At 39.4% G+C, this 27,549-nt stretch overlaps 1 protein-coding gene across 2 annotated transcripts in view; it reads left to right on the top strand.

Annotated features, from left to right (window-relative positions):
- TMEM135 (transmembrane protein 135) overlaps positions 1-21,256 on the top strand; it is a 171,679-nt gene extending 150,423 nt beyond the window's left edge. For both annotated transcript variants that reach the window (XM_017819714.1, XM_017819713.1), the window contains 9 exons: positions 2,038-2,079; positions 3,788-3,934; positions 6,043-6,112; positions 10,852-11,019; positions 13,580-13,643; positions 14,348-14,424; positions 16,017-16,115; positions 17,231-17,298; positions 18,911-21,256. In XM_017819714.1, the coding sequence (XP_017675203.1) occupies positions 2,038-2,079; positions 3,788-3,934; positions 6,043-6,112; positions 10,852-11,019; positions 13,580-13,643; positions 14,348-14,424; positions 16,017-16,115; positions 17,231-17,298; positions 18,911-19,043 (868 nt within the window). In that variant the 3' untranslated portion in view covers positions 19,044-21,256. The remainder of the gene's footprint in view (positions 1-2,037; positions 2,080-3,787; positions 3,935-6,042; positions 6,113-10,851; positions 11,020-13,579; positions 13,644-14,347; positions 14,425-16,016; positions 16,116-17,230; positions 17,299-18,910) is intronic.
- Positions 21,257-27,549: the final 6,293 nt, after the last annotated feature.

Below are 27,549 nucleotides of genomic sequence, written 5' to 3'. Positions count from 1 at the left end.
ACATTGGTCAGGGCGCTTCAAGCACAGCTGGGCAGGGACATCTGGTGGTGCACTAAAGGAATCGATGAACGCTTACAACTGGTAGTGCATTTGCATTGGAATGATTAAGGAAAAACATCATTGTGGTCGTACTGTGATTACTTTTTTATTTCAGTATTATTGTAGAAACACTTACGTGCATGTTTACATTTCAGTTTGTGTATGCTTTTAATTTACTGGAAAAGTAGGAACTAAGGCCCTATTCTTGAGCTGGCAGCTTTCAGGCATAATATGTTGGACACCCTTAACTCAAAGGGCATTTAACCTACAGTTGGTTGTAGATCTAAAATCAAACTCATGAAACTGGACCGTGTTTCTGTGGATAGAGTGGGGTAGATGTTAACCCTGTGCATTTGGGCTCTCTTTGTAGTTCTAGTGATTCACTGTGCTCTCTGGGCAAAGCTGATTTCATTTTTTTCACTTCATCACTCATCAATTGTTTCAATCCATCTTTGAGTCCATCTTTGTGTAAAAGTGCTATGATAGTGTTTCAGCTTCTGAATTGTACATATGGGCAAAGAAGCATATAAAGTAAAATTATTGCATATCTTTGATTTCACAGTTCTGTGTTAATTAAAGATACGGTGAGCAATTTTTGTTTGTATATGTTTACCTTGGACCCCTATTGATCATAAAAATGTGACCAGTATTTTAACTTCAGTCATTTTAAAGGAGGAACTCTTTGGGATTAACTTCCTGTTGCTGTGTGTAACTGTGCCTGATACTTAGCACTGTGCATATGCTGACAAAACCAAGTCCTTGGAAACATATGTGTTGAAGGTCATACCCTTGGGAAGAGTTTCCCAGGAGTGTTTAATGCTGTGACATCTTACTAGCTCCACAGCAGGTGCTCCCCTGCCAGGACAAAGCAAGACTTTCTTCATTTGTGAACATCTTTTATCTCATTATGGTTTTTCTGCTGTTAGTGTGTATCCAGCCATTGCTAGTACGTGTTGACCACTCATTGATGCCTTCTGGGAGGTGGTGTCACCTGCTCTTGGGGGTGTGTGGGTACAGTATTTCCAGGGACAACGTGGTCTCTGTAGGTTTATCTCTATCTGCTTCTGTTTACAAAGCTTTTGCGACTGATGTCCTGTCTTCTCTTAGAGTAGGTGTGCACTTGAAATGATGATAAGTTACTAGTTTATTATTTGTGTATTGTATCAGGAATGCATTTTTATCATCATGTATTCTCCATGCAATTCTATAAAAAGAAAAGGGGAAAAAAGCATGAGTGTCTGCTCTTTCCTTTGCTACCAACATGGTTTTTCAGGAGGAATCTGTAGCAGCTGCAGGCTTCAGCTCCTTTCATCATATCCTGGGCAGAAAAAAAATCAATAACCTAAGTCTTTCATAGCCAATCATGGGCTCTTCATTGTGGTCATTATTCACACAAGGAACCCTGTTAGTCAGTAAGGAAGGAAATATATATATATAATCAAGCTCAGAATCAGAGCAACCACTATATAATTGAAAAACTAGGACTTTCAGATTGAGAGTCTTCTTAAAGTAAGGAGCTGCAGAGATCAGCACTTTGCAAAGTAGAACAATTTATCTCAAAGTCAGAATAACTATTCCCTGCAGCTTTTCACGAGAGTGGGTATTTCATCGAGATCCAACCCTCCTTTCTCTCCTTGTAGTAAAATTTATATTTTGTAAAACTCCTCATGACTTCTTTTCCATAAAGCAACAGTTCTTTGTCATATTCTGTCATCACCCTCATGGTTCTGTCACCATCCTTTAAAAATTTCTCCACTTGTAGTTTGGATAAAAGAGAGAAGCACTGGCATTTGATGCTATATCCTTTGTGTCAGAGCTGTCCCAGGGCTGTGGTGACAACTGTGAACTGAGAATAGCCACGGAGTTGTTGCAGATGTGCTGTTGTCTGTTAATGAAAAATTTGTGTTCATCCACAGCCCTTCTATGCAATATTTAATCTGTAAGACTTTGTAATGCAAGCAGCCCATTATAGAGAAAACTGTTGGTTTTATGTTTCAGATGCAAAGATGGCTTGAAAGGATTTACATACTCTGCACTAAAGTAAGTAAAGCTTCTGTGAGTCTGTAGCTTCAAGTCAAGATTTTGAGGAATCATGCATGGTGGCAGATGCATTGTAAGAAAAGAGTGTCCCTAAGAAGAAACATACTGTCGTAAAACTTTTTCAGCTTCTGGGATATACAATATATTTTGGAGAAGACATATTCATAGAATCACTAAGGTTGGAAAAGACCTCTAAGATCATCAAATTCAACCATTAACCCAACACTGCCAGGTGCACCACTAAACCATGTCCTCAAGTGGCACATCTACATGTCTTTTAAATATCTTCGGGGACAGTGACTCCACCATTTCCTGGGCAGTCTCTTCCAATGCCTGACAATCCTTTCAGTGAAAAAATTTTTCCTAATATCCAATTTAAACCTCCCCTGGCACAACTTGAGGCCATTTTGTCTTGTGTGCTGGCAAGAGAGGAATCCTTTTATATTTAGGACTGAGACATGCGATTGCACGTTTTTAAAGGAACATTAATCTTCTGTCTTTCTAAAACTGGGATTCTTGATAACCTATATTTTCCTGGAAGCAAATGGCTGCTGTGTATTGACCTGGAGGTTATTTGCTGCATTACAAAATGTTTAATAAATGCAATGATATTTCTGTACTCAGCATGCAAGTAAAGCATGGGTTTGTGTCATATTTCTTTGCGATATCGTCAGCATGCAGTAAACCTTGTGTCTGCCATTGTGGTCCAGCCTCTCCTAGAATTTACTTTGCTATGGGACCCTCTGGTGTTAGTCACTAGTGAGTTATACAAAGTTTCCCTATCTTTGTGCCTTGCATGTTATCACTCAGACAGCCCAGTGCATGGAGGGTAGCAATCCACTGGTGAAGAAAAGAGCTGAAGTCAAGCAAAAGAGATTTGCATTGTTGGTTTAGGAAATATTTTACAGAGCTTACAGCCATGGAATATGATAGAAGGTCCCAATAGTAAATTATTCAATTTATAGTCGGAAATATGGACATGAAACACTCCTGTGACAACATGCAGAGACAATGCTTTCTGAAATCACCAAGTCACAGTGACATGTTGAATTACAAAGGTTTTATACCTTCATCACTCTCAGCAAGACTACCATGGTACAGTGTAACTTGGGTTATAGTGCAGAGTGCTAGGAAACATCTTGCCATTGTGTCCTGCATTGCCCTTCATACACAGTAATTCTACACCTGAGATGAACCAATATATTGACAACATCAACTTCTGAGTGAAGAAAGAAGGCTGAAGATGAAGCCAAGCAAAACAAAGTTGGTGCTCTTGGTGGGAGCAAATTACAAAATTTTGTAGATTTTGTAAAACAGATATTTTATAAAAATATTATAGTAATTATCAACCATTATGTAACCCTATTTTGCTGGAGATAATTGAGATATTTCATGTGCCTTTTAGTGTTCTTATTTAGTGTTCTTCTTTTGTCTGAGAGATGGACTTCCTTACTAATGTTTTTGTTCCTAATTTTAAAAAATTCCTGGTAGCAATTGTGTCCATTAGCTGAGGTTTAAATATATGTTGGTGAACTGATCTTTTCAAAGAGGTGTGGGGTTTGGCAGCTGTATAGGATGAGTTTTTACTGACCTAGGAGTAACTTCAGGCTTTTCTTAAAGACTTTGAGACTTATACAGGACTTGATATATTTTTTTAGTTATTTAGGTAATTGTTTTGTTCTGTTTTTTTTTTTTCTTTTTCTTTCAGGTTCATTGTAGGGAAAGAAGAAATCCCCACTCACTCTTTTTCACCCGAAGCAGCGTTTTCAAAAACAGATAGAAAAATCAAGCATTGTGAAAAACTATCACAGCCAATGAACATACTGGCTCTAACAAAAAAGCTCATGGACAAAGTGTGAGTCAAAGTAAACAAAAGAAAAACAAAACAAAATGAATCATTGTTGCATGGTGCATTTTAATGTCTTGTTACGTTGTATTTAATAATGCTTTATAATACTTTTGCTTTGCCTTTAAGTGTTTTTCTATTTAATTTTTCACTGGGTAGCTGGCAGTGGCAAATGATGAATTCCAGTGAAAGCAAAACTTACGACCTGTACGTCATAGCTATGACTTGCAATGTGCAGTTGTCTTAAGAAGGAGAGTAAATTCAGTCAATGCTGAATGCAGGCTGGTGGTTGCTTTTTCTGCAGTTTTCAGCAAAACCAGTTCATGGCATGGTTCTGCTGGAGCTAGTGATGATATTAAGGAGAGAAATTACACAGCAGCAGACCTTACTGATGTCACCCTAAGTGACCGTAACATTGTCTTTTGGGGGACCTACATCCCTGTGCTGCTTAAAGGAGAACTACCTAAAAATAGGATTAGTGGCACATGGGCTGCCTCCACTGTCAGGAGATAGGAAATTGAGAAGCAAAGAGTGAGTTTAAAACTGTTTTGCACAAGGTCAGATCTAGACATCTGAAGTTAGGCAAGGTAGGTTCCCTCCCTGCCTACAGTATCCAATTTATTGTCCTTTAGTATAAGCTTAAAGAAGTGACAGCAGATAGCTTTTCATCTACCACAAGGAGTCATTCATTTGCAGGGAAGATGGAGTGAAAAATGGACTAGATGTGTATTCACACCACACTTATGAATCTTCACTTCCACTGACCTCTTCAGGAGCAGTTTTATGACCAGTTCTCTATCTGCTGACATGCAGGAGAGAGTCTTCCAAGCACAGTGTGTCCTCAGAGTAGTGGCTTATCTTACTTGCTCAGTTGATGAACAAAAATGAAGCGACCCCCATCATATGGCAACTTCGTTTTAGTTGAAAAATATGAGGGAAGTCAGCAGTGCCTTTTCAGGCGTGACTGTATTAGACAACAAAAGACTTACAAGGAAGAGGTAGCTCCAGCCATGTGCAGATTTTTTTTAGCTGAGTTGCTTATGCCTATTTTGTCTTAAATACCTCTTTTTCAGTTTGCTGGAGATAGTTCATAGCTTTTCCACTGTTCATTAAATACAAGGATTGAGGGATTATAGGTGAAGAAGAGCATATTTTCTTTAGGGTTTTGAAATTCCCAACTCAGACATGCAAAAAACTTGCAGTTTTCAGTTCCAGTGCTCTTAAAGGTTTCTCTTCCATATGGTTCTTTTCAGTATAATTGAGTCTAAATGCCTGTAACCTGAGCACATTCTCATTACAATTTTTGCTGCATAAACTGACCTCACAGATGATTTATGGCCATTAGACTTTATAGTACACGATTCAGAACTTCCAAGATATTTGACACAGTATATAAATTGTGTAATTTATTTTACATTAAAGCTAAAATACTTAGATATAGCAAAATATAATGTTCAGACCAGGTATGACATTACTTCTTTTAATGCTACATAATACAGGCCTAGAAACTGTATAATCCACACATCCCAACATCCCAAGCAAGTCTCTTTTAAATGCTCAAGGTCAAATTCTCAGTCCAAAGGAGGAGCTGCATAAAAATCCACATTGTAGAAGAAAGAGCCAAAAAGTGAAAGGCTTGTGATTGAGAGAAGTCTCACAGGGTATCTATGTGTGTTTCTATGTTCTACATTGCCCTTCAGTGAACCTTACAATGGTATGAAAGATGTAAGGATGCAGGTAACAGATGCTTGGTCACATATCCTTCTAGAACCCTGGAGCAGAGACAAACCGGGAAAGGTCATGTCACTTCTCCTTGTTGACCACAGCAGAAAATCTGTCCTTTAATTTAGCATTTAATGTGTAGCATGGCAAGAGATTGGATCCAAATAAGTGTGCAGACACCTTTTCTTGGTATACAACTAAAGTATTGTTAGTTTTTATTGTCCTTTTATGGCAGCATAAAAGTTCACAGTGCCCTTCAGTGGGGTAACGGGGAGAATGAGCACTGGGCAAATAGCACTGTATATATTTTTAGGCAAGAAAAATTTATGAATTCTCCTGTCACTGACGCTGAAAACAGCTATGAGTTAATACGTGTTTCATTATGCTTTTTGCAGGTGCAAACATGGCCCGAGGCATAGATGCTGTAAACACTATGGAGATAATTGCATCTCATACTGTATTAAAGTAAGTGCAGAAAAAATTCGATTGACAAACTCTGGCAAGGACAGGGTAAAAGTCTGTAGTCAGGAAAAGCACGTGCTTAGGAAGTGAGAGAGGAGCCTGTTACTCATTCTTCTTCTATTGAAAATGTGACAAGCCTGAAAACAGATTTTCTCAATTTAGGATGAGGTGGTGGTGGGGTTAAAGTTCTCTGGTCTTTCAGATTAGCTGTAGTGAATGAGTAACATAAAATGTGTGGGAAAAAATGGACTAGTAAGCAAGGCTCTTGTTTAACTATGTGATGCACTTCACGGCTGAGCCCACTTGTGACTCCCCCCTAAATAAAGCACCTGGAATGTGCTGCTGTGGCAGGCAGCCCCCATTCACGTGCAGCTGCGCAGCTCTGGCACGTCGCTGCCGGGCACTGGGCTCGTTCCCCCAGTCATTTATTTTAAGGGTTTGGGGTAACGAGAGATTGGTCACAGTTGCTGCACCCAGGAAGAGCTGTTTATCTCTGGTGGTATAATTCATCCTCCATTATTAATGTGATCAGCGCATTTTTTTTCAGAGGAGCACTGTGCAGAGATTTGCCTTGGCTGACATTGTTTTGGCACAGGTGGTACCACCTGCTATGCCTGTTTTAGGAGTTGGTAAGGCTCCAGACAATCTCAATCACTTAATAGTTGACCTGTTTTTATATAGGGAGCAGCAAAAATGGATTTGAGTATTTTCAGATGCTTTTGACATATATTACTTTCAAAAATAACTCTTTTAAATTAAAATTTTGTATACAGTTAATGTTATCTCAGAAACGCCATGCTTAAATTTAGCATCAGAATAGATGTAGTACAACATGTATTCGTGTGTGTTTAACAACATCATGATTTTTTGTTGTGTTAACACTCTTTTTATACTGCAGTGTGTTGGCATACCATGGTGTAACATGGATATAAATTGTGATGGAGTAGATAGAATTTGAGATGGTGCTTAACATTCTGCTGAATTCTGATGAGAATATTCAGTAGAACAGTCATGAATAGTTCAGGATAGTTATGTCACTTTTCTGTTGTAGGTATGACATATATTTAACAGATCCAGAATAAAATTACAGTTTTACAACCTGTCATCACTGTATAAGTCCACTTAATGTTTCATTCATGGGCTCTTTTCTTCAAGGCATAACATCTCTGGGGACACAGACTTTCCATTTGCTTTGTGCTTGTTCAGTACCTTGCCCAGTATGTTTGCTGTTCAGTGCCTCCTGGCCCATTTTGTCTCCCATCTCTTGAATGCTTATGTTTGGTCAGGTCAGAATCCTCTGGGGAGCAAACATTCCTGTGCCTCCATCTTCAGGGTACTCTGTTTTCCCCGTAGATATCAAGTGTCTGGCCTTCAGAATCAATGTCCAAGACTGCAATGAATATTATATTCAAAACAAAGATTAAAATTAAGCAGGAGTGATTTTATGCAAATTTGATATGCTGCATGTCCAGATCTCTGCTGATGGTAGCATCTCCTGGTGTGCATCTGTTTTTTCATGGTGCTTCACTATAACTTCAGTCTGCTGCGCTTATTTACATAGTAAAAGTGCTGTCTTTCATTACTTAGGCATGTTTTACAGTAATTAATTCTTAACTACGATTAGTCCAGACTTGCTTTCATAGCTTTTTATTAATATCACACGAAATCCTTATACATCTTGTGCTGCATGCTTAGCATTCAAATCTGTAAGTACTGCCATAACATTATATTATTTTACAAGCACAGTTAGAGCAAACAACTAAGGATTTTTGTTAGAGTGCTCATCATGGAACGGATACCTCTTCTCTGTGGAAAACTCATAGTCTGCTGGAAGAATGTGTGTGAGACTTCATGGGTAAAGAGGTGATTTGACCATTATGGAATATAATAAGCTTGAAATGGCTTTAAAATGGAAGGGTGAAAAAGAGATAGGAGTTAGTCTTGTTGAATTACTCTAGTTGAGAGCCCCAAATTTGATTTCAGTATGTGAGTTTCTTAAATTATAGTAGACTAGCCCCACACTGCTCTCTCTGTCCTTTCTTAGGTGAGGGGGGAGACATGTTAATGATTAAAAGAACATGGGAGCAGGGCAGAAAGTGGATATTCAGGAGTACTCTTCCTCTTCATATTTAAATGTCCATTAGCTAGTTGACATCATCCATAATAGCTTTTATGTAACATTCAGTAGTGATGTACCACCTGATTTCATTTACTTCCCTTCAAACTAAATACTTAAAAAGCTTTGGGTTTGCAAATGTCTAAAAAGAGCTGCCAGAAGCAGTCAAACAATATTTTTCCTTCTTTGGATTCCACTCAATTACAGTGAGGAGACATTAGCCAGCAGTAGAAGTCCAGTTGTCCATTTTTTTTGCTGGTGCTGCAGATGGCACCGGATAACCCTCCCAACTTACTAATGACTAGAATAACCACAAAATAGGTCATAGAATAATGGAATGGTTTGGGTTGGGGAAGGGACCTTAAAGATCATCTCGTTCCAACCCCCCTTGCCATGGATAGGGACATCTTGCACTAGACTAGGTTACTCAAAGCCCCATCCAACCTGACCTTGAGCAGTTCCAGGGATGCCACAACTTCTCTTACATTACTTTCTGATGATTGTAGTCTCAGTGTTCTGTCTCTTGAAGGAACATGGGCTGCTGTACACTCAGAATAAATATTAATTATCTTAATTAATTTTAAATACCTTAACTAGTTCCTAATGTATTACAACAGGTTGTCTGAGGTTTTGGTATGTTACTGAACTCTCTTTATGTGCACACATGGTTTTTTGAATTTGAGTTAAAGCCAATATGTTGACTGTATTATTAAGAAATTTGTTTCTCAAAAGCAGAAAAAAGTTTTATTCAACAGTATTGGAGATATGACGTTACACTGTGCTGCTACTTCTGGCTGATTTGATTTCCAACTCACTTCTTTTCTCACTTATGTTTATTATAGAGTCCTGCCTATGCTTTCCTGTATTCTACCTCCATTCTTCTTTGAGGCCTTCTTATGGAAGGCGAAAGTTACAATATAGTACATTAATTATAAGATATAATACTTCCTGTGACTCTGAAACAAACACCAGTAAGTGTGATACCTGGTAGATGTAATGAGCTAAATAGATAGATTTTGTGCAATACTCACTGCTTTGCGCACATCAACACTAAACCTCATGGTTCAGTTCAGCACTTCTAAGTTGGCTACTAATAGAAATAAAATCAGGGATACATTTGAGTGTTTTCAGTTGAAATTTAGATGTTTCCTCACCCCATCAGAGTCACCTTTCCTGGGTAAAAATGTCATAAATAGCATTCTGTTGTTTGTGGTTTTGTTTTGGGTTTTGTTCATGACTGCTGGGTTTAGGACTTTGTTTTTGTATAATGGTACCTGGCATCATAATTATGCTTTTCTTTGCAAGATGAGAGCTATGTACTATGCCATGGGGTACCTCTTCATTTTAGGTGCAAATATATGTTCATCTTAACTGTGATATTTTAACTACACGAAATTCACAGCACATTTACACCTCTGCCTATCTCACATACCTTTTGGTAGGCATTTTCATTACAGAATGAACTGTGCAATATGTACAATTTACGTAACTTTAAGAGTAGCAGATAAAGGAATGGAAATTTTTCATTCATAAAAAAGTGCTACTGGATTATTGGATGACAGAATGTATTTTCTTCCACTTGATTCTCATAAACCACTTATTGAATACCACAGAGAGTAATTGCTTCAGGAAGAGTTTATTACTAGATGTTTAACCACAATAAAATTTTTTGAGCTTTATGATGTATTATGAAGTTCTGCAGGAGGTAAAAATAGTGTGAGTTTCTGAGCCTGAAAAGTTGCTCAGACCCTCTGCCAGTTGTGCCTGTCACTGGAATTCTGTCTTTGTCACTGGTAGTGAATAAGGTGCCTGCCTTATTTGCCAGTGGTGAGTGCACAGATAGTTTTCATGTAAGGCATCTTCCAACCCAAAACTAGATTTTATTCAGAATTAATAGAAAAGTTCAGCCATAGGGTAAGAATAATGATAGAGGAAGCATTGGAGGAAGTTATAAGAGAAACTAGGGGGAATAATATGGAAAGAAAAACTCAGTGTGGTTTTGTGAAAAGGTAAGAAAAAGCAGATCTGTATCCAAGGTGGAGTGGTAAGTAAATTCATTGGAACCCATGTTATCCTTTCTCAGCAGCTCTGCACATAAACTCCCAGTTTTGCCCTTTTCCTTTCTGCAGGCAAGGAAAGTCTGTGCCAAGCCACCAGGGTTAATTTCTAATTCTCACACTTTCTGAAATTTATTTTTGGTGGACTTTCTCCTCCTTAGTGTTTTCTCCAGACATTTGAGTGTATAAGTGCTCTTTTTTTCCACCGCATCGCTTTCCTCTATAAACACATTTGTGGTTAAAAGCTGGTCAGTAATCTGGAAATGAAGTCATCAGGATTATTTCAAAGAACAGAATTTTGGAGTAGAAGAGAAAAAGAGTTTCTCCCTTGAGGCCTTTCAGAAATCCATAGAAATTAAAGAGGAGTCAATTGTCTGTGATTTTATTGCTTTTGCTATTTTACAGGGGAACGAGGAACGGGGAAGCATTTATGCATTTTTACATATTCTCTGCAGAGTGGGTTTTAAATGGCTCGATGTCAAAAACAAGTCTTTCTGTAGATGCTTTTGCTTTTCCTTTTTTCTGAATTTATGGTTTCTTACCACAAAATCTTTCTTTCTTTTCTCTAGGGCTTCATTAGGATGTTTAGCATTGGTTACCTGATCCAGTGTTGCCTTCGGATTCCTTCCACCTTCCGGCATCTGTTTACACAACCATCACGGCTATTTTCCCTCTTCTACAACAAGGAAAATTTCCAGCTTGGAGCTTTTTTGGGATCTTTCGTCAGTATATACAAGGTAAGTGTATAGCATACAGAAATGATAAATGCCATGGTTTTTATTTCACTTTTCAGAATATCACGAAGAGCTAAAAAGTCCAGCTGCTTGATAGTACTGATGCTGTTTGCTACAGCATGTGACTGACAAATTCTATGCTATTGCAATAATCAAATTGTAAACAGAAAACTAGTCTTCCATATCCTGGGTTTTTTTCTATCATTTCCAGATAAACCAGATGGATTTTGCAGTGTTGTTTCAAGATCAGGTGATAGGGAGTACTTCAGAGAAAGTGCATTCAGATTTCAAAGAGAATTGCTGGTACACAAAAGCATTTTAGTGCAGAGACAAGTAGTGACTGCAGTAGCGGCAGTGTTGCCAGAGAGAAGCCATTTGCAGTTTTTGTTGGCTCAAATATCTGGAATTCTTATTTGACACTAAATAGCAGGAAATTGCAGAACATAAAATGTGTAGTGAGGAGACATTGCACTTACAGCTTGGAAGTCTGCCCTTCTACACTGTTATAAGATGACAGATTGTGAACTGATATGTATTCATATATTATTGTTGGAATTAATCTAATTATGTTTATTTATGCCAAAAGAGAAGATGGCAAGGCACATGCCCTTAGGCAGAATACATTGCACAGTGCAGTGCTGAAGTGGCTTTTGGACTTTTATATTCATAATCACACTTGAAATTTTTCACCTGCCACTTTATTCACACTGCAAAGTTATGATCATTCTGTATTATTAAAGGTAAATACAAGAATTTATAAGGTTCCAGAGTTTAAAATTTTTGATGGCAAAATGCAAATAGGTTGTCCAAAGTTTATTTGAAAATTAAATTTTTGCTCAAACTTTAAGAACAGAACCTTTAGAGAAAAAAAAACTTAAATTGGAAAAGCTGAAAAGACTTTGGTATTTTTAAAAGCTCTTTGCTAAGTGTAATTTAGTCTTACAGATGCTCATTTTATGAGGGTGACCTACTCTTACCTTTATTTACTATTTATTAATTACTGGCACTGGCGAGGCCACACTTCGAATCCTGTGTTTGATTTTGGACCCATCACTACAAGAGAGACACTGAGGTGCTGGACCATGTCCAGAGAAGGGCAATGGAGCTGGTGAAGGCTCTGGAGCACAAGTCTTATGGGGAGTGGCTGAGGAAAGTGGGGGTGTTTAGTCTGGAGAAAAGGAGGCTCAAGGAGGACCTTCTCACTCTCTACAACTACCTGAAAGGAAGTTGTATCCAGAGAGGGGTCATCCTCTTCTCCCAAATAACAAGTGACGGGACAAGAGGAAATGGCCTGAAGTTGTCCAGGGGAGTTTTAGATTGGATAGTAGGAACTCTTTCTTCATTGCAAGCATTGTCAAGCACTGGAACAGGCTGCCCAGGGAAGTGATGGAATCTCCACCCCTAAAGCTGTTCAAAAGGTGTGTGAATGTGGCGCTTGGGAACATGGTTTAGTGGTGGATTTGGTGGGTGCTGAGTTAACAGTTGGACTTGATGATCTTAAATGACCTTTGCAGGCTAAATGTTCCTATGAGTCTATGATTCTACTATATGTTATTGATTGCATTTCATAACTTACACAGATCTGAGTTGCATTATATTTTTTTTTCCGGATTGAGATAAGCATGTAGGGCAGCAGAGAGTCTATTCACTCAAAAAAATTGGACCACAGACAAAAAAAAGGGAAATGCGTGGGGCATTTTGAATCTGAAGGAATATGCAGTTCTAATTTTTTTAGGTTAATATGTTTTTGCGGTTCCAGAATTTATTGGATGTATGGAAAAATCTCAAGGGGTTTGGTGTGTAATTGAAAGCAGCCTTTATCGTGGGAAAGAGTCTAGGCAGCTACAGCAAATGAAGATGATGTGAATTCAAGATTAGCTTTGGTATTAGATTGGTATTCAAATTAGATTGATCTGCTCTCTGATTTTGAAAAAAATGATAGTGGTAATCTGTAAATTAAAACACTGAAATATTTTGGGTACGGTGTCCAACTCTCTGACTTTAGTATCACCAGTGCTTTTAAAGATTGTTCTTTGGTTGTGTTGATGTCTTGTGTTTTTGTTGATGTAATTCAATGTTTCTTGATGTGGTAAAGAGGATTACTGAATCAGACAGAAAACGTGTCCCAGTAATGAAAGTTTCTACAGCTCTTAAGAGATTTACAATTGTGATTTTACATTTCTCTTACAAACCTCTTATAATGGGAAAGTTTGCTGCCTCCATATCAATTAAATTCCCTTCTATTATAGCAGTCTTATCAAGTAGAAGAATGCATTATCCATTGAACTGTTCAAAGCCAGGCTGAATGGGGTTCTGAGCAATCTGATCTAGTGGAAGGTGTTCCTGCCCATGGCAGGGGGGTTTGGAACAAGATGATCTTTAAGGTTCCTTCCAACCCAAACCATTCCATGATGCTATGATTATGGATATTATCACACTACACTCTTATCACGCTACACTCTTAGTTCATACTGTGTGCTGTATCACTAGCTTATAGAGTTATATCTCCAGTCTGTGTGTTAGGAATGTTACGGGGCTAATCCTGCTTTCTTTTCACCTACAGGGCACAAGTTGCTTCCTGCGCTGGGTCCGGAACCTAGATGATGAGCTTCATGCACTTGTAGCTGGTGAGTCCATGAAAAGCAGTTTATTTTGCCTGTGTTGGGACTCTGCAAATACTCATCTTGTCTGTCCTCCCATTCCCTTTTCAGACTTCTGTGCTGAAAATAGGACTGTGTACATCATGATTGTGTCAAAGTGACAGTGATGTTTCAAGTAGCTTCAAAGAAAGGGTTGCAATAAAAATTGTAAGGCAAATTCAATCAAATGGTGTGGGGTTTATGGTCAGCTCTAAGAACAGTATGTCACTGTGTGCACAAATATAGACATGTCCTTTAATTTTCAACTGTAGAGATGTGAGAGAGATGTGAGAGATGTGAGGTGCAAATAGTAATTCTTCCATATGTGACAGAATACACATTGGAAATTATGGGCTCCACTGGGTCCAAAGAAGAACCCTTTTGCCATGAAATTTCTGTGGTGGTGCAGGCCCTTCCCTGCTGTTTGTGCATCTGTCACGTGTTGGAACCTCAGAGGTCTCTTATTCCAAAAAGAAGAGAGAAGTTTGATACCATGCTCCTGAGCACTGAAGTACAGATTTGTTTCAGAGTTTCAAAACTTTTTAATGACACAAACCATATTTGGACAGGCAGCACAGGAAGATCACTGAACTGTGTTGTAGCAACAGAAATAGTCTTGTGCAGTGTGTGTTGGGCTGACATACCGCAACAGCAACACAAGTAACAGTGCTTTTGTTTTCTAATTGTTACAGGGTGTCTAGCAGGGATTTCTATGATGTTTTACAAAAGTACAACTATCTCTATGTATCTGGTGTCCAAATTAGTAGAGGTAAGTTATTATCCTTGTAACAGAGGTCTTCATCTGTTTTCTCAAGGCAGAAAAAAGGAAATGAACTTCGTAGGCTTTGTCTGGCAATTCCAGTAAAATACAAAGTTGTGTGGTGACGGTGTGTTTCAGTACCTGATGTGTGCCAAGAGGCATTGCTGCCATGGGGTCTCTTTCTTGTATTCTTTTCTCTGACTCATTTTAAAAGTCCTTTATCCACGGGTCTCCATGTATATTCTCCATGAATTTTCTGAATCTCCTGATAACCCTTTGCTTTGTAGCTTTTGCATATTTTTTAAATCTGAAAGTTCCAAGAATGTCTGTTCTGCCAGAAACATAAATCAGACCTAGTCCTTAATTGCAGATTTATTGCCAAAAGCTACAGCTTAACTTCCTGCCTTTGTTCCCTAATTTTGGCATTCAGCAGTTTATGATAACTCAAAATGGCTTAGATTTTAGTCTATAGCTGGAGTTGTTTGTCAGTGTGCTTCAACTGATTGAATTCCCAGCTTTGGAATGAACTTTGTTCTAATTACTAATCTTCAAGCTTGAATTATTTCTATGAACTTGTTAAAATTAGGAGCCCAGGACAAAAAAGAAGTCATAGGGTTTGGATATCTTGATTATAATTTGCTAACCAGCGTTTGATTTCTTATTGTGATTTTTCCATAAGATCAGGACTTAGTCATGATTATTCCCCAAACAGCACCACTGGAATGAGTTGAGAATGTTCTCTTACTATGCATCATCCTGAATCACATATTTCGGCAGACCTTTAGGGCCTCGTTCCCTAGTGATATTTATCCACCTCCATTACCAGAGCAGAGTTCACTTAAAAGAACATAAATAGAAGGAACTTTTTTTTGTTATGCATAAAATTAAACATAAAAATGGAAGATGTTCTCTGTTTATTCCTGATCCTTGTTATCCTAGTCAAAGCTCTGAAGGTAGTTCAGATATTGGTGATATAAAAAGAATTCTGAGTTATTCATATTGACTTTTAGAATACCAGTTGTGAAAAAACAATATTATCTTGTATTGCTCATGGTTTTCTCTGGACTTTGAGACATCGTGGCTGCAATGAAATGAGGAAAGTGCTGTGTGTTGTTTCTTTCCTTTTTTTTTTTAAACTACTTTTATCATCTTATGCAAGCCAAGGGTAACTGACCAAAGAGGCGTGTGCTGCTTTGCAAGGTCAAGCTGTGCTCAGGAAAATAAACTTTACATGTTTTCTCAGAAAGTAAAGTATGTGATTTCAAGCTGTTTAAGAACAGTGAATATTCACTTTGTTGGAATAGTTATAGCATTGTTCTTTTGCTTTTTTAAAATGAAGAATTTAATAGAGGAAACTTTCCCTTTTTTGTCTTTAGGATCTCTAACACCCAAGCTGTTGCTAGTCCTGTTCTATGCATTAATAGCTTCTTATTAGATTGATCTTGGGTAACTTCTATAAGTTATCTCAATCAATTTCACATTTGTAGACATATAAAAAATATATCGGCATAGTTAATAATGTTGACTTTTTTTTGAAATTGTGAAATAAAAAGTAAAAAGTTACTTTTGTTTTACTCAGCATTTTTTGTCTATTTTTATAGACTATATACTTTAAAGGCATTGAAGCAGGGAAGGTTCCCTATTTTCCTCATGCAGACAGCATCATCTATGCCATTTCTACATCGATATGCTTTCAGGCAGTAAGTATGTCATTCTCTAACAGAACATCAAGTTCTTTTAAGTCAAAAGTTGAATGAAATGAGGAGCACAGGAACACGGTTATATAGAAAAGATGGTGTGATGGTGTGATTGCACTGTGAATCGGGGCTCCTGCATCCTGTTTTTGAGTGTCACTGTGGAAAGGTCATTTCTGGGACTCAATTTCTCATATGCTTATAACTGAATATATTATACAAAGCATTGAATTCTTTGGAAAGGATCTTAGAATGCATTGACCCAGAAGATGAAAATACACGTATAGACTTTCATAAGCACATGAAAGGAGAGTTTCTCAAGGCAAACAATACAATAGAGTATTTTATGGGTTTTTAGATCAACTGAAAGCTTTGACTTTCAGCTGACTTGAATTAATTGAATTTATTGAATTAATTGCCTAGTTGAAAAAAAATCTGCAAAAAAATAGTAAAAAAACCTGAAGTTTTACATTTGAAACAAGCTTTTGCACTTCTGAAGTCAGTTCCATGCCTGTATCCTCAGTCCTTTTATCCTCTGCATCAGCTGGAAAAGCAACTTTTCACTGGTACACAAATTACTATTCTATTTCTGCTGAAACATCCCACTGCACGTCTTCTGGACCTCCATAACTATCTGTATATGTATTTTCTTAGGGATCTATGCCGAGATGTTTGTTATTCACTATATTCATAAGTGACATGGAAAAATAATGGAACGGAGAGAAGACAAGGATTTTGGTTATAAGACATTATTTAAGATAATGTAACGTTGAATATAAATATGACTACAGGAAATGGTAGATCACAAAATGCAGAGTAGGTAGGGTACAAAGTAGCAGGTAAATTTTGCATCTACAAGTGCAAAATCATGTACATAAGACTGATGGTTGCTGTTGCTTTCTCTGCAATGAGATGTAATTAATTTGCCACCACTTGTAAATGATACTCTTCTGGGAATATCAGTCTGTGCTGGTGGAGGTCACACAGAGCATTGAATTCAGCAGAAAGCAGTAAAAGTTATTTCCACAGAAATCCTTTTGGTAGTTTTGGCAACATAATGTAGCAGACGAAGCTCTTGCCTGATGCTGTCAGCTGTCTCTGATAGAATCCTCTCCTTGCAGGCTGTCATGGAAGTTCAGAACCTGAGACCTTCGTACTGGAAATTTCTTTTACGACTAACAAAGGGCAGGTATGTAATCAGGGGTGTGTTATGGCTTGTCTAAACATGTCATTGATCACATTTGGCTTTCTCTGTCATTGACTGTCAACAGCAGAGCCATAGAAGTACATAAGGGCTAATTTCCTGAGGATTTACTTCGCTTTTCAAATGGTTTCCAGTACACTTTAAGTTCTTTGCTGCTGAAGCAACATTGCTGGGTTTAATCTAATGACAGGAGTAAAGACTTAAATCTTGTGAAGACTCTTCAGCGGATGAGTGTTTTAATTGAAACCTTTTTTATCTATAATTCACTTGGAGGGTGGAATGCTTTCAGATTTCAGTGGAATATGAAGAATCCTGTAAACAACTATACACGTTGAAGAAATCACTCACTATGTGCAGTGATCGACAACATGGAATTACTCTGTGTTTAAAAGCATTACTGGAAATGTTGGAATGTCTCTTAAGAATACTTTAAAGTTTCAGTAGTTTTTTATAAGACATCTGTTTCAGTTGGAAAAGGATTATTTTTTTTTCCCCCTGGAAAAATGAAAAATTGAAAAATGAAAAATTTTCACTGATCATAATCATAAATTTACACTTTAATATCTTAACTGGATATTTTGTCTATTATTTGCTGCAGGGATCTAAAAAGTTTTCTTTTTAAAATAGATTTTCCTGTAACTGATTTATAAAAATACATTTAGTGAAGTGTACACTGTTATACTGGTGCAGTATGTGGTGGAAACATCTTGATCTTAATGGCATCCGGATCTTGATGTAGATCAGTTTATGAATGGGAATGTAAAAGGTAACATTTGTTGTGACAGCAAACTCACCGGACTATAAAAGTAGAAGTGAAATTAGAGGTCAATCCCTGGGCCATGTTGAACCTACACTCCCCATGGCACAGTACACACACGAGATGACTGAATGCATTGCTAGATGTAGTGGGAAGTTTTCCTTGGGATGCCTGGAGGCCATCTGCAGGCAGCCTCTGAGGCCATACAAACATGATACAGGGGATGATGTTAGTGCAGATATCCAATTTTGTCTGCATTTTTCCATCTTGTCTTAATCCTAAGCTTGCCTTAGGTGAAAGAGAGGAGGGAAAAGAAATTCTGTTCTGCCCATTTATTTTATCTGAAGCAAATCTCTGTAATAGAAATTTGGATGCTCTCTTCATAGAGGCAATTTCTTTTGACATTTCATAAATTTTTCAGTCTATGGTTTTGAAGAGTAACGAAATGGAAATATGTTGTAACACCCATAAAATTGTCATCCAGACTTGGATAGGCAAGTCTAGAGTTTCCTTTACTGGAATGAGAGAGAACAGTAGTATATTTTGGTTTGACCTTTTTTTTTGTGGTTAAAAGTCGAAAGGGATTCTCCCCTTTTTCACAAGTTACATTATAAGAAGTATACCTACACAAAGACTATTAGTCACATTTGTCAATTTTTTTTTTTTTAAATCTTTATTGCCTGATGTGAAAAACTTGCGATCTCTGAACAGTGCAGGTTGAAGCCTGTATTTCAGAGATTTTGGTAGCCTTTTATGAAGTGAAATAATTTTAACAATGATTTTATTTTTTCATAAGTAAATTAATCTTGGATTCATGCTCTCTTGTCTTTTCTTTTTCAGGTTTGCTCTCATGAACAGAAAAGTTTTAGATGTATTTGGCACTGAAGCATCTAAGAACTTCAAGGATTTCACACCTAAGCTTGACCCAAGATACACAGTTGTGCCACCAGAGCTACCGCTGGAGCTGTCTTGAACACAACAGCCTGGCTTGTCATTGAATGTGAATAGCATTTTGTCCTGAAAAGTTAATTAACTTGACAGTCATATGTATGGAGGAGGGCTAGGGCTCCACTTCAGTATTATTTCAATGAGAAATGCTTTTTACCAATCGAAAATGCTGCAGCTTTGCAGGAAGGTGTGGCTTAGTGATTTAACCCCTTCTATAAGCAGAAAATATTTTTGGATTACTGTATGGGTTGACAGTATGGTAGAATCCTGAATGAATTAAACAAATGAGTAATATATTTAGAGAAGTAAAACATAAATACGTATCATAATTTCAAAAACTCTGTAGTTCATACCAATAGAACATTTCTTGGTAAAACTAAAAGTTATTATTAATTTAGAAAGAAAGACAATTGGCATAGTTTAGGTCCAAAATTTTACCTGGTCTTAGAAATAGGTGAAAATGCCTGCGTGGTTTTCTAAATTGCATCACTGATTTGTCTCAAAAGAGCCACTACCCACTCATTAGTTAAAATTAGAGTATTTTTGCACAGCTGTGGTTGCAAAATAAGGCATTCCTTAGGAAAAGAAAATGCATATTGATTCAGTAATCACATTCCAGGGCTGTAAATTCCACTGATGATATAGATAACAGAGAAGGAAAACAAGAAGGCGGTCCTGGTGGCTGCTGCGCTCTGAGGAGCAGTGGGTGTGGTGGTCAGCATCTGCCAAGTGGAAAAGGACAAACTGGCAGAGGAAGGAATGAAACGTTCCAGCCTCTGAGATGGTGCTGGAAACAGCAGACAGTTACAAAAATAAAAAAGCCAAGAACAAAACAACACCCCCCCCCCAAATATACTGAAGTGAAATGTTTATTTTTAAAAGGGCTTGACATTGTCTCCTTAGATGGCATCAGGTTGTTTGTCAGGCTGCAACGCCAGCCAGCGTTTCAAGCGTTTCTTTAGAAGAGAGCTAACCCCTGAGGTTAGACTGTTACAAGAGAACAGTTTTGACAATCGTATTAATAGTGTTTTTTCCTTGTACTCAGTGAAGAATGGTTTTGCATCAGGCCATCAGACAGCCATGACTGGCACAGTTACATTGAATTTGATGTGGTACTCAATGCAAATAACTACCTACACAAAGTCCATCTCATTTTTACCGTGCATATTTCTGCAGATTTGTCTTCTAAAGTGAGACCTTGATGTGCTAATTGCCTTTTTTTTTTTAACCTCTTTGGGGCTTTTTTTATTTATGCTGAATGATGTTCATTACCCTAGAACTTAATGAAAAAATGAACTATATTCACACTCAGCTGAAAAGAGGCAAGATAAGCCAGGGAATTGAAATTGCAGTAGGTTGCATGTATTTTAAAAATAAAAGAAGAAGAAATCAGTATTTTATTGGAAGTCTTTGTCAAGTGACATGAATTGGACTAACTAATAGACTCATCGTCTTGTAACACTGTAATCCTGCCCCAGACATAAGCATATTTTAATTCCGGTTAATTGAATACAGAATATGCAGTAATTTTTATCAGATTTACAGAATTGTTGTGAAAATTGTACCAATTTGTGCACAAAATCTGTTTCTTCATCAGCTACACTAACAGTGATGCTTATCACTGTTACTAAAGGTGCTTCATCCTTTAAAACAGTGGTTGTCCAGGTTAGTGTGAATAAATTTTGGCAAGCTAGTTTGTATGCAATATTTTATTGCTTGAAATATTATATTAAAATTCCTCAAAAGGAAATAAAAGTTAATTCAACAAGAACTTTAAAATGATTGTAATAGGTTTGTAGTGTTTTTCCACTGGAATATGGTCTGAAATATTTGACCTTGTAAAGTTTGAGAAGCTATATATTTTAGGTGGTATATTAAAACTCACATACTATATTATGAATACTTTCTAGTGTAACTATATACCATTCTCAAACTTAAAGATATTTTATAGATGGAATAAGTTTCTTCACTGGAATGACAATTGTGATTGTTTCTCTATTTGAGGGTTTTTCTGAGGAAAAAAAAATCCAAGAACTACATCTCAGCAGCTAAACAAGAGTTTTGTCTATGTTTCTTGCTTCCAAAATTCACAGTCCTTGTTTTGAGTTATTCTCATGTAATATAAAAATAAATTAAAATTTTTTAAATTATTTTTAGTCAAATTGAATATATGTAAGAGAAAAAAATAAAGTCCTAATGTTCTTCCCAATAATAAAGAGTTGCTGCTTGAAAAAGTGACTTTTTGACCATGTTGTTACTAATAAGCTCCCTGGAGTTGTAAGTGAAATAGAGTCATAGGATCATACAATAGTTTGGATGGGAAGGGACTTTTTAAAGGCCATCTAGTCCAAGTCCTCTGCACTTAACAGGGATACCTTCCACTAGACCAGATTGCTGAAAGTCCCATCCGACCTGGCTTTAAATGTTTCCAGGGATGGGACATTGACTTCCTCTCTGGGCAACCTGTTCCAGTGTCTCACCATCCTCATTATAAAAAGCTTCTTTCTTATATCTAATCTAAATTAACCCTTCTTCAGTTTAAAACCATTAGCCCTTCAAGTAATACTTGGTGGTGAAGGAATGCCAGGAATGTGACCGAGCATTTAAATTGTGGACACTTGTTGCACAATAAAGACCTAACACAGTGTAAGTGATGAGGTTAACACCAAAGCAGTTCAGCTGACAACCTCTGTGCTTCCACGGGTCATTATTATTAACTCATATGAGTTAATGTTATTTAATGTTTCTTTTTTAAACACAGAAAACCACATTGCCAGGTCTGCTGACAGGGAAGAGCCACAGAGAAGAGCCTTCAGCTCTGTCCACTGCATGGCCCAGACGGTTGGGCTGCATGGACTGAAATGGCAGCATTTTCTGCCACCTGATGTGGCACAACTGGTTACTTTTTTGCATCATTTGATGGGTGCCTCTGATCACATCAAACTTCTTGCAAAAGTTGATTTTGCAAGGGGAAATACAGAGGGAGGCTTTTTCAGGAAATGGTGGGAAGTGGTGGGTCAACCTGGAACGTCACAGTTCTGTGATAGAGGGTTGTATGTCCTTAGGGAGTCTGCTCAGGGCAACAGTGCTTGGCTCCCTGCAGGCATCTCAGGAGGCTGATGCCCTATCTGTGGTCCCCAGAAGCAAACGCCTCTGGCAGGCAATTTTTTCACCTTTCCTTGAGGTTGATTGCATGTATGGCTCCTCTGGAGTTCCTCTCCGTCCCCACTGCTGCCCTTACTGTGCATCTCACTCTGTGGCTGTAGTCCCCATCTTGTACCCAGACCCCCACATTCCCTGTCAGCAGCCTTTTGCCCCCGTTTCTTTTAGTTCTTCATCTCTCCCTCAACTCTGTCCACCCAGTGTTAGCTGTCCCCTGTCTTCTCTTCTGTCTTATCAGTTGCAGTGACAGCCCTTGGGTGTCTCCTTTTGCTTCTACTCTGGAACAGCTCCTTCACTGGACATCCAGGGCAGTGCTTGCTCCTGCCCGAGGGAGTAGGCAGGCAGGGATGTTCCCCCATGTACCCATCTTTTGCTGCCACCCTAGGGTTTTGGTTGGCAGAGCTACTTCAGAAGCTGTGGATTCAGCAGTCCAGATCTTGAGTTTTCCCCTCCCAATCCATGACATTCTGGCCTGACTAAGATATATGTGGAAAATCCCACAGCAAAGGTTGCAATCTTTCTTTGATGATGGATGATCATTAATATGCTTTGCCTGCCCTCTTTCAGCTGCTTTTCAGGCTGTATGAGTTTGCTTCCATTGCAGACCTTCATCATTCACCTTGTTGGACGTGATGGTGAAGATGTTAACATCTGCCACTGAGGAGAATCCTCCACTAAAGGAGAGGTGTTTGTTTTTTTTTTCAGAATCACTTTAAATCTAGCACAAGGTTGAGATTACTGCAGATTTTTTGGGTTCTTCCTCTTGGAGCAGGAGCTGATGGGACTGTTCCCAGGCCTGCTTGAAGGTTACAGAAGACCTAGTCTCACACAGGGTCAGGGACAAAGGCAGGTTTTTTTTTTTTTTGTATTTTCCTAGTATTTTAGAGTGAAATACCTAAATACCAGTCTGGAGATTGTCATTTCCAGATTGACTTTTCTCAGCAGTGTAGCCTTACCCAAGGAAACTGCTATTTCCCTCACTCCAGCTCAGTCCTTGTGCTGCACCTGAGTGGATCCAGCACTGGTGGGTAGTTGCAGGTTACTCAATTTGTGTACTGGGGGATTGTCTCACAAGTCTCCTCCTTTTACAAAACAAATACATTTTCCCCCACACCTCTGAGAATGCAATAGAAGAATTTGACACTTTCCCTTGAGCTACACAGTTTCACAGGTTTTCTTATTATTTAATAGCAGATCCTGAATGATACATTAACAGTAAGATTTAAGGCTATAATTTTTCCCCCATAAGAAGCCTAAAATTGACATTGTGGATGTACTGGCAAAATCACCCAGTGCTCTCCCTTGCCTTAAACCACATTGAAATGAGATCACATCACTCAGGACACAGCACTCAGCTTTTGCAGCTGAATGATTATGTCCTTCTATCTTCATCAGACGACACTTGTTTTACCAACACATTTCTTTGAATGTGGCAAGCAGAAATGTGAATTAGAGCCTACTTTGATCTTAAGGATTTTTTTTTTCCTGGCAAAGGTCAGGCAGTTTTCCACTTGCTAATTAAAACATAGAGCAGTCAGAAGAATTTTAAATATTAATGCCAAGATTTTACACAGGGTGGAAGAGTCTGGTTGGAAATCCAGGCGAATGATTAATCTTCTCATGCCAGTGGAATCCAATCGATGTTTTTTCCCTTCAGCTGCCACAACAGAGACATAAAAACATTGCTGTGGCTCTTGGAGCAGGAGCTGATGGGACTGTTCCCAGGCCTGCTTGAAGGTTACAGAAGACCTAATCACACAGGGTCAGGGACAAAGGCAGGGCTTTTTTTTTTGTATTTTCCTAGTATTTTAGAGTGAAAAAGTGACTAACTACACCCAAAGACTTACAAAAGATGTTGGCTCATGAGGTGCAATTCTCACCCCATTGCCTTCTCTGCTGTGTGGGTTTGAGACTTTATTATCAGTACATAATGTTCGCCTAGAGGAACTTTGAGTACTCTGTAATGAGGAATGGTTACTTGGACAAAAGTCACCTTCCAGGACCGCCTGGCCATAGCCCTGCTTAGCAGGACTGGTGGGACACTGGCAATCCATTGCAGCTTGTCAGACACCAGAGGCACCAACCCTTGCCTCTGGAAGGATATGATCTCTCTGCAAGCAGTAATATTCACTGTTTCTCATTGGCTTGGTGAGAGATCCACCAGGTGGGTATATTTCCCCACTCCAAGAACGTACCCTGGCTGATGCCCACAGTGCTCAGGGCTTATGGAGTCATGGTGGAAAACAGGTGCATTTCCACCAGCCCCATATTCGGTAGTGCCTCCCAAAAAGGTGGTCCTGTCCCTGTGCCTTTACTTAGTCCCTCTGTGTTTCTGTTACCCAGTGCTCTGTGTCAGCCCCATGAGAGAACCAAAGAACGGTTTGGGTTGAAAGGGGCCTTAAAGATCATTTAGTTCAAACTCCCCTGCCATGGGCAGGGACACGTTGCACTAGACCAGGTTGCTCAAAGCCCCTTCCAGCCCAGCTTTGAACACTTCCAGGGCTGGGGTATCTACAACTTCTCTGGGCAACCGGTTCCAGTGCCTCACCATCCTCACAGTAAAGGTTTTCTTCCTAACATCTAATCTAAATCTCTGCTCTATTAGTTTAAAATCATTTCCCTTGTCCTATAACTATCTGCCCATGTGAAAAATTCCCATCGTTCTGGGAATATTACTTTCTTGGGGGTAAAGGCAACTCGAGGCATTCTGGCTGGGGGTCTCCTGTGAGAGTGCACTGGTCATCTGCATGGAGCTGCTTGAGGCCTCCTGGGCTGCAGCCCCAATTTTATTATTAATGTACTTTTCACTACTCTCAGCCAAGGTGGGTCTGTCATCATGGTGACTTGGAATAGGATTTTGCTTGGTCACATTTGGAAGGAGAGCTTGATAGCTCTGGCACAACTGCTCTTGTGTCTGCCAACCCTATTGTTCTGTGATGGGTTGTCAGATTTTGCCTTGATAGCATCTTTGAAGGCACATGGCCTTGATTTCCCAGCTCACAGACCAAGGGTGATGAAGAAATCCAGTTGGTTTTCTACAACGGTTCAGATAAATCCTCTGCAGGGTCACATTGACAGCAAAGAGATGTCCTGGAAATCCTGTTTAGTCAGGTGCTCTGTCCCACAGCCTTCAGTGAAACATAAACTCAATCCCTACAGTTGATCCCAAAAACAAAACAGTGTTGCTCGTGCAGGGGATGTCAGGGAAGCCAAAAAGGTGGTATGTGCCTAAATATCTCTACTTCATGTCTGCAGGCTTACTAGAGTCAAAAGACATCACCCTTCATACGTGTTTTTGTGGATGGGACCAGCAGCAGAACAGCTTCATGTGGCCAGGCACAGCCTGCTGGAATCTGGGCAGGAAACCACTGGCCACAAGAACAAACTCGGGATCATTGAGCCCAAGGCCACTCACCACCACAGGCTTCCTCTGATGTCTTGGAGTCTGTTTCTCAAGGAACTACTGCAGTCAGCCAGGGACTGGATGGATTAGACCAGTCCCAGCCAACACGACTGAGCCAGACTCACCACTGCCATCAGAGCCATGCCCAGTGGCACCACACGATGTGGAAGACACAGAACAAAGCTGCTCTGATGGTGCAGACTTTTGATAGTGCCCTTCACATGCTAGCCTGCCTGGGAATTGAGCTCTGTGGAGTCTCTGATGGTCAGCTGTTTGTAAGCATGACCTCGGGCTTCGTATGTCTGGGAAAGAGGGAGCCTGGAAAACAGCCTTCATAGTGCTCCTGTGGGAAGCCAAATACTGAAGTCTTTCTCACCTCAGCTGGAGTTTCTGCTCACCTGCCTGTCCCCCTTCACCCTCATGGTCCTTGTTCAATCCCACAGTAACTTACAGCTGCTGAAGATTATCTGCATCTCTGCTCCAGGGCATGTAAAATCCAAAGATGATTCAACAGGGCGAGCTCAGCCTTCTTGCTCAGCTGGGAACAGCAGCAGTGGGGCTGCCCTTCTCAGCTGAGGATGTCTTTGACTGTAATGCCGGCTTTGATCTGTACACAGACAGGGATGCTGGGCAGGAATTACTGCTTGCTCCAGCAATCAAAATACTACTCAGCATGGGATTAATTTTTGATTCCATGAGTTAGTTTTAAATTATTTTGCTTTAATAAATTGGGGAGGGAGGAGAATATTCTCACAAAAATGAGAGTGAGTCCAAGTAAAACAGCATGTGTAGCAATGCAAAGTGATTTTCTTTGGAGCCTGAGGGAGCTGAGGCCGTATTTTCAGTCTTTAGCTCAGATCCTTAGAACAAATCTTTCTTTGAGTCCTTGATTCTTAAAAGTTTTCTGTGCGATAAGGAAAGAGTGACCTTTTGCTTGCTGTCTTGAGAAATTTTGCCCAAGACTTGACAATTAAAGCACTTTATGCCATCATGTGGAAGAAAGATCTCCCTCTGCTCCTGTCTGGTCTCTCCTGCAGTAGATGAGAGCACAGATTATACTCCTAAATGACTTAGAAGTTTCATTCTCCATTTTTAGGGCTTCCATCTCAAACCATGATTCTCAAAATCCACCCCAGCTGCAGTTTAACTTACCATTTTTGGGGTCTTTTCAGATGTGAAGAAATCTGAGGACCTTCTGTGCTGCCACTTCTCCTGTGTGGATTTCCTCATGTGCGTGTGTCACACCTCATCTGTGACAGTGATGAGAAGCCTCCTGCCTTCCACATGTCAACAGGGATATGAGGGTCCCTTTGCCAAGGCTAGACCTCTGAGGTAACAAGAAAAAAGTCCAGAGGGAATGAGGTCTGGCCCGTGCAAACTCCTGGACACGTTCCAGGACCTGCTGGCTGTGTAGCAATTGATCCTGGCCAACAAACATCAAGGAGCTTGCACACAAATCAGGGTTTAGAGCCCACTTGTTTCTAGTCCCAGGCACCCTTTGGTTTAGGGGCATGGAAAACTGCCCAGTAGAAAGGGACCTGGGGGTGCTGGTTGGCAGTGGCTGAACAGTGTGCCCAGGTGGCCAAGAAAGCCAGTGGCATCCTGGCCTGTATCAGCAATAGTGTGTCCAGCAGGACCAGGGCAGTGATTGTCCCCCTGTACTTGGCACTGGTGAGGCCACACCTTGAACCCTGTGTTCAGTTTTGGGCTTCTCACTACAAGAAAGAACTTAAAGTGCTGGAGTGTGTCCAGAGAAGGGCAATGGAGCTGGGGAAGGGTCTGGAGCACAAATCTGATGAGAAGGGACTGAGGAAGCTGGAGGTATTCAGTCTGAAGAAAAGGAGGCTCAAAGGAGACCTTCTTGCTCCCTACAACTACTTGAAAGGTGCTTGTAGCCAGGAGGGAGTGGATCTCTTCTCCCAAGTAACAAGCAATAGGCCAAGATGAAAAGACCTCCAGTTTCACC

Source organism: Lepidothrix coronata, unplaced genomic scaffold, assembly GCF_001604755.1.
Source record: "Lepidothrix coronata isolate B3197 unplaced genomic scaffold, Lepidothrix_coronata-1.0 Scaffold76, whole genome shotgun sequence".
Lineage (NCBI taxonomy): Eukaryota > Metazoa > Chordata > Aves > Passeriformes > Pipridae > Lepidothrix > Lepidothrix coronata.
This window is presented reverse-complemented; position numbering and strand designations above follow the sequence as displayed.